The sequence below is a fragment of the Antechinus flavipes genome, chromosome 4 (genome assembly GCF_016432865.1).
Source record: "Antechinus flavipes isolate AdamAnt ecotype Samford, QLD, Australia chromosome 4, AdamAnt_v2, whole genome shotgun sequence".
In the NCBI taxonomy this organism is placed as follows: domain Eukaryota; kingdom Metazoa; phylum Chordata; class Mammalia; order Dasyuromorphia; family Dasyuridae; genus Antechinus; species Antechinus flavipes.
In genome coordinates, this window is record NC_067401.1 from 11139799 (window position 1) to 11146980 (window position 7182).

A 7182-nucleotide genomic window follows, 5' to 3' on the forward strand; every position below is an offset into this window, starting at 1 on the left:
AGGGGGCGGCGGGCGGGAGCGGGCTCCGGGCAGCGCGGCGCGGCGGGGTCCGGCCCGGGGCAGCGCGGCGCAGCGCCGCGGGGGGCCCGGGCAGGTGGGCCCGAGGGGCGCAGGGATGGACGGCGAGGGATGGAGGCTCCGAGGGACGGAGGCTCGGAAGGATGCGGGGAGCGAAGGCGCTGGGGAGGGGGCCGGAGCCCGGGCGCGGGGAGGAGGGGAGGAGCCTGGTCCCCGCCGAGAGGAGGGGGGAGGGAGGGAGGGGAGGGGGGAGCTTGTGCTTCTGCGCTTCTCACCTGCCCGCTCTCGCGGCCCCTAGACCTGCCCGGGCCCGCTTCCCACCTGGCGCGCTGCTGAGCCGGGCTCTGCCTACCTTGACGCGGCCCTCTCAGCCCGCCCCGCAATCCAGCCATCCTGCCCTCCGCCTGCCCACACGTCCATAGGGATGCCCAGCTCCTGGCCCGGCCTCGCGGCAGCCGTCCCCGCGTGGTCCCGCCCGCCCCGTTAGCCGGCCCCTGCCCGCCGGAGACCTCCGGGGGCCCCGCTCGCGCAGCGTCCTCCCCCACCCGGCCGCCTGGCCAAGCCCTGCGAGGGGAGCAGCGTTGGCCCGGCTCGGGCCGGCCTCCCCCGCCCGTCTCCGGCTCCCCATCCGAGGAGCGAGCCCTTAGCTCCCCATGGTCCCGCTGCGTTCTAGGGGCAGAGGTGCATGCTGGGACCTGTAGTGCGGCTCGGGCTGCTAACCTACTTTGTGTCAGTGGGCTGCCTCGGGGGAAGGCCCGGCCGCCTGGGCCTGTGTGGCCCCGCCTGTGCTCCCGCTGTCTGCGGGTCGGGACCCTGGATGGTGGGAGCCCGGCCTGACGGGGAGCCGGGAGCTGTTGGCAGCTGGGCCCCGGCTCGAGGCCTGCCCCGTCCCCTGCCTCAGTTTCCCCATTTGCAGAAGCGACGGGTCTGGTTTGAATGGGCTCGTCCATCTCCAGCAGCCAAGTCTAGTCCCTGGGACCCTCCTCCCGGGCGCTGCCGCCCACACAAGGGGCTCTGCCCTGGAAGGGGGGACGCTGGCTCCCAAACATGATCTGTCGGACTCCCTCCTCGAGGGCACGGGCTGCCCTTTGTCTCCTGGCCCGGAGCAGGCGCCCACCGATGCTCAGGCCGGGCCTTGGGGAGCTCTGGCCCCCGCCCCTGCCGGGCGGCCCCCTCCCCACCCAGAGCCCCCCGAGCGCTGCGAGGGGCAGGGACAGGGAAGGGCAGTAACCTCCTCTCTCCCTTCCGGTGTCAGTGTTTCTGGGGACCACCGGCCGGCTGAGACTCGGGGACAGAGACGGCTGCTCCGGCTAAAGGTCAGTCCCGCTGGGCCCTGCCCCCAGCCCCAGAGCTCAGTCAGTCCCGGGCGCCCGCCTCCCCGCGGGAGGAGCCCAGCAGCCTCTGGGAATCAGTGAATTCTGAGTGGGAAGGAATCTGGTCCGGGGCCAGAGCCAGAACAGGAAGGGAAGTAGGAAGCAGAGCCTGCTGTCTGGGCTCGGGCTCTGAGACGACATGGCCGGGATATCGGTGTGGGGACTGAGCGTGTCCGTGGCGGCCCTCGGCAAGAAAAGGAGGAAGCATGGTGGGCTTCTGGGAGGGGGCGGCCCGGCAGGACTGGGAGCCGGGCCGGGGGCCGAGAGGAGACGGGCTGGGGGGGGGGCTGGGGGGAAGGGGCGCAGAGAAGCCAGAGGGCAGCGCCGAGGCAGGGCCGAGCGGGCAGAGGCCCGGGGGTGCAGGCTTTGAAGGTGGGACAGCGAGTGGGGAAGTTCCAAGGGGCCGCTTTGGGAGCGAAAAGGTTCTGTTTCAGGGAGCGGGGGGGCACTTTGTGTGTGGGGGGCACTTTGTGGGGAGAGGAAGCCAGAAGGGGCTGGAAAAAGGGTCTTCCAGAGCTCAGGAGCCTCCCCAGAGGCATCTCCCGGGCAAAAGGAGGCAAGATGGGGCTTCCTGACGGGGAGGGGGAAAGGTCGCTGGGAGGATTTAGGCGAGGAGGGGTCTCCTGGCTGAGCAGCCCTCGTCCCTCCCGCAGCGGCTGCTGACCCCAAGTGGGGTGCGGAGTGGATAGAGCTGCCGCGAGCCCTGGGGCTGTCCCCTCGGCACCCTGCCAAGCCCCTGCTCAGGTGGAGCCGCCCCTCCTACCCGCCGTCTGTGGACAGCCAGGACTCATCCGAGGTGCCGGGCTCCTTCTGTTTGGGGGCTGCGGTGGGGGGGACCATTCCTTCCTGGGGAGTGAGGGTCCTAGGGCCGGGATCTCCTTCCTTTTCATCCTTCCTTCCCCCCAACCTTTGCCCCCCCCCAAACACAGGGGTACCTTTCTTGGCAAATGCCTTCTGCCAGACCCCACACCCCCGCTGCTGGCGTGCCAGCCCCACCAGGGCTGACGTCAGCGCATCCCTGATGGTATCCGGGGAGACTGTTCCATGGTGATCCGTTGCCATGGAGACGTACACCTTGTCTCAGGCAGGCAGCAGCTCCCAGCCCTGGGAGGGAACATGAATGGGGTTAGTGGCAGGGCTGGAGCCCAGAGGATCCTCCGCCCCCACCCCTCCCCAAAGGCCGGGTCGCCGTCGGAGGCCGTCCGGGGGCCGGGCACGAGAGCCCCCTTAGTGGGAAGTGGAGGGAGGGGGGTGAGCTCGGGGCCGTGTACTGGGACCCCCGCTCGCGCCCCTGCCCCCGGGCTTCTGGCCACCTTCCTGAGGCAGAAAATGCTCGTTGTTACTGCTGTTCCTGTTATTGCCTCCTCCCGCCCACCCTCCCATCTTCCTCGTCTGGGTGACTTCTCACGCTGCCGTGACCGCTGCTGGCGACGGGGCCGCTGGGGGCGCCCGGCTGGGGGAGGGGAGCCAGCTGACCCCCACCGCGTCATCTCCCCTCCCCTCAGGTGAATGTTGAAGACACTGTCGAAATGCTTCCCAAGTCCCGGAGAGCCCTCACCATTCAGGAGATCGCTGCCCTGGCCCGCTCTTCCCTGCACGGTATGGGCCCCCCCGGCTCGCCAGGGTCGGCATCGTGGGGCACGAGAACCCCCGACGTGGAGCTCGGAACCTCAGAGCTACAAGGTGGCTCACGGGCCATGACGCTCGTGCCCTCCCAGGGGTACCTAGGGACTCCTGCAGAGTGGCCATGCCCACAGCCCGAGTGCCCGCAGCCCTAGTGCCCGCAGCCCGAGTGCCCGCGGCCCGAGTGCCCACAGCCCGAGTGCCCGCAGCCCGAGTGCCCATGGCCCGAGTGCCCGCAGCCCGAGTGCCCGCGGCCCGAGTGCCCACCGCCCGAGTGCCCGCAGCCCGAGTGCCCATGGCCCGAGTGCCCGCAGCCCGAGTGCCCGCAGCCCGAGTGCCCACAGCCCGAGTGCCCGCAGCCCGAGTGCCCGCGGCCCTAGTGCCCACAGCTTGGTGCCCACAGCTTGGGTGCCCGGCTCTTCCTCCATCCTTTCTCCCCTCCAGAGGACAGCTCTGACTCCTGATTAGGGATCCATTGCTCCCCCATGCCTGGGGACAGGGTCCCGTGGGCTGCCCATCGCGGGGCTGTTTGGAGAGCAGCTTCGTTGGGGGGAGAGGCTGTGGAAACCCTTCCCTGCCCCACCCCGCTGCTTCCCAGCCCCCCTCCCCCCTCCTTTGGAGCCCCTCCACATAAACAGGCAGCCATATGTGCGTGGATGGGCGCCCGCCCACTGCCTCCTGGTGCGCCGGGGAAGTGCCGGATCCGGGCTGGATCCCCAGCTCTTCTGTGTCCTACTGTGTGACCTTGAACAAGTGATGGGGGGAGCGGGGCCGCTGGGAGACAGCCAGGCCGGGCTCTCCATCCGGCCAAGGAGCCCGTGGTGGGGCGGGGTCTGGGCTGAGGCTGGTTCCACTGTCGGAGCCTCAGGGCCCCCCCCTCCCCCATAGGAGGGTTGCCCCCCCCCGGCCCTCGGGAGCGTTCTCGGCCCGGCCCCTCCTCAAGGCCCCTCCTTCGCCCGCAGGAATTTCCCAGGTGGTGAAGGACCACGTGACCAAGCCGACGGCCATGGCCCAGGGCCGGGTTGCCCACCTCATCGAGTGGAAGGGCTGGAGCAAGCCGAGGGACTCGCCTTCTGCCCTGGAGTCCGCCTTCTCCTCCTACTCGGACCTCAGCGAGGGGGAACAGGAAGCTCGGTTTGCGGCAGGCGAGTCCGGGGCAGAGAGGGGGCCTGGCGGGGGGAGGGGCCCTTCCTCCTCGTGTCCCCACGAGCCATGACGCTTCTCCCCCTGCCCCCGAACCCAGGGGTGGCCGAGCAGTTTGCCATCGCGGAAGCCAAGCTTCGGGCCTGGTCCTCCGTGGATGGGGAGGACTCCACAGATGAATCCTACGATGAGGACTTCGGGGCCGGGGCCGACAGCCCCCAACCTACAGGTGAGCCAAAAAAGAGCCCCTCCCCCTTGGGACGGTGAGGAGACAACGGCCTTTGGAGTCAGAAGGCCCGGGTTCAAATTCTCCTTTGTCACCTGTACGGCCTCCCGGGGCCTTAGGGTACCTGTTTGTGAAAGAAGGGATGAGACTACGTGACTTCCCTGGGCCTCAGGTTACCCATTTGTAAAGGGAAGGGATTGGACGCTGAACTCTGTGGAGTCTTTAAGCTCCAGAAGTCACTTTCTAAGTCACTTCCTTTCTAACCTCCCTGGGCCTCAGTTTTGTAAAGGGAACCAATTGGACTAGCTGACCTCCCTGGGCCTCAGTTTACCCATCTGTAAGGGGAAGGGATTGGACTAGCTGACCTCCCTGGGCCTCAGTTTACCCATCTGTAAGGGGAAGGGATTGGACTAGCTGACCTCCCTGGGCCTCAGTTTACCCATCTGTAAGGGGAAGGGGCTAGACTAGCTGACCTCCCTGGGCCTCAGTTTACCCATCTGTAAGGGGAAGGGGCTAGACTAACTGACCTCCCTGGGCCTCAGTTTACCCATCTGTAAGGGGAAGGGATTGGACTAGCCGACCTGTGGGGTGTCCTTCAGCTCCAGGAGTCATCCCCGAGTCACTTCCCTCCCAACCCCGGGGTCCTCAGGAAGCTGAGGCGGGGAGGGGGGCAGTCAGACTGGACGGCCTCCGAGGTCCTTTCCCCCCTAGCTAGCTCTGTTGTCTCTGGGATCCTTGCTCCCCTTCTCTGCACGGGCCCGGCAGGAGCCGCTGAAGCATCTTCTTCCTTGTGCTCCCGGGCTGCTCCTCCACACAATGGAGGATCCTCTTAGGGAGGACTGATCAGCTCCAGAAAGGATAAAGGGGTTCCAGTGAAGGAGCTTGGGGGGAGGGCGTCCTCTTTGTCTGGGAGAATGAAGCGGGGGATTGCAACGAGGCAGATCAGTTTGAATGCCTGTGAAGGATTAGAACTCGGGCCCTGGAGGTCTCTGGATGATTTTGGGGGGAGGCTCTGGGGGCCTCCCCGCGAGGGCTGCACTGTTCTCGGGCGAGCCCTTCCCCCTGATTCTGGGGGGCCTGGAGCAGACCCTCTGACCCGTGCCGGGCAGCGTGCCCTCCGGCTCGGAGGCTGGCACTCGCGGGGCAGCCACTGATCCAATGGGCCGGAGGGCATTTCCTGGCCAGACGAAGCTGGGAGGACGGCTCAGTTTCCCTCTCTGTGGGGTGAGGCATTGGATCTGACGGCCTCCCCCGGCCCAGGACTGATCAGTTGTGCGGGCCCCCCATGCCCAGGCCCCTCCCTCAGAGGCTCCGTTCCCCCGCCTGCAAACCCTGGGAGTCGGGGCAGAGCGTGCGTCCCTGGCTCCAGCTGGGCCCGGGGATAGGCCGCGTTGGGGGTGGGGGCCCAAGCAGACGGGAAGAGCCCCCCGCGGAGCGTGGCCCCCGTTCTGTCCCCTCGTGGGCAGCCGGGAGCTCTTGGGACCGAGGCCGCGCGTCCCCTTTGCTCCTTTGTTCTGCCGGCGGCGCCCCCAGCTCTCAGCCGCGTCCCGGCGTGTGGGGGTGGGGCTTTCCCGGCCCCCCAATGCGGGGCGATGGCAGGGCTGACCTTTCTCCTCTGGCCCCCAGACATAGCCGGGCAGCTGGGGCCGCATCTCCAGGACCTCCTCTCCGGGCGACGCTACTCGCGACCCTTGCGCCAGGGCTCCTGTGACCCCGAGAGCGACTCCTCGCAGACGGTGTCCCCGGAGACGCTGTGCTCCAGCCTGTGCAGCCTGGAGGACGGGCTCCTGGGCTCCCCGGCCCATCTGGCCACCAAGCTGCTAACCGAAGAGCTTCTCCTCTCCAAACTGCCCCCGAGCAGGGAAAGTGCCTTCCAGAGCCTGGGCCCCCTGGAGCGCCGGGACTCGCTCTATTCCGTGTCCTACACGGAGTCCTGCCTGTCGCCCGCCGAGGACGAGCCCCCGGCCTGCAAGGACTGCCCGCCGCTGGGCGCCCCCCCCGGGGGCAGTTGGGAGTTGCGGCGGAAAGTGTCTGACGTGGCGTCCTCGGGGGTGGTGTCCCTGGAGGAGAACGAGGCCGAGCCGGAGGAGCAGTGAGCGCCGCGCCGACGCACGCTTTCCTTGGCCCTGGCCGGGGGCCCAGCTCGGGCCACCTCGGCGGGGGGGCTTTCGGGGGGAGCGCCAGCGCCCAGAGGGCCCCCAGGCGGTTCCTGCCCCTCCGTTGTCTGTTTTGCATGAAAGTGTTTGGAGAGGAGGCGGGGGCCGGGGGCCGGGGGCCAGGGACGCATGCTCTGCCCCGACTCCCAGGGTTTGCCGGGGGCTGCCCGGGACCCCTTGAGGCATCGCTGCAGCTGTGGCAGACCGTAATGTCCATGTTCTCACACAAGACGAAACAAAACGTCCTCACACGTACCTCCTCGTCCGCTCTTCCCCCAGAGGTGGCCCCCCCAAGGGGGGCCCTTCTCCCCACTGGGACTCTCCACAGGAGAAAGAGGAGGCTCTCGTCTCTCTCCCTCCCCGCACCCCCTGCCTCCCTCCCCTCCTTGTCTCCTGTCTCTCCTGCCCGCTCCGAATGTGCTTGAGTGAGTGACCGCCCCCGCCCGGCTGGGCCGGCCCCCTCCTCCCCTCCTGGGAGGGCTCCCCGCCCGGCTGGGTCTGTGTTGTGCCATGCTCTGTGCTTGGAGGCTGTGCTGCTTCTCACCGTCGCTCAATCTTCCCCCCAGAGAAATGGGGTTTCTGGTCTATCCTTCGGTCCTGGTCCTACCTTGGAGTGGAGAGCATGGGAATTGAGAAAAAGGAG

The 7182-nt window shown here is 68.1% G+C and overlaps 1 protein-coding gene across 1 annotated transcript; it reads left to right on the forward strand.

Moving 5' to 3' along the window:
* Positions 1–1427: 1427 nt before the first annotated feature.
* Positions 1428–6568, forward strand: FAM131A (family with sequence similarity 131 member A). The gene is made up of 6 exons (XM_051999939.1): positions 1428–1600; positions 2045–2187; positions 2897–2990; positions 3977–4159; positions 4258–4386; positions 6010–6568. Exons 1-6 carry the CDS (start codon positions 1531–1533, stop codon positions 6477–6479), a joined length of 1089 nt encoding a protein of 362 aa, XP_051855899.1. The 5' UTR covers positions 1428–1530; the 3' UTR covers positions 6480–6568.
* Positions 6569–7182: the final 614 nt, after the last annotated feature.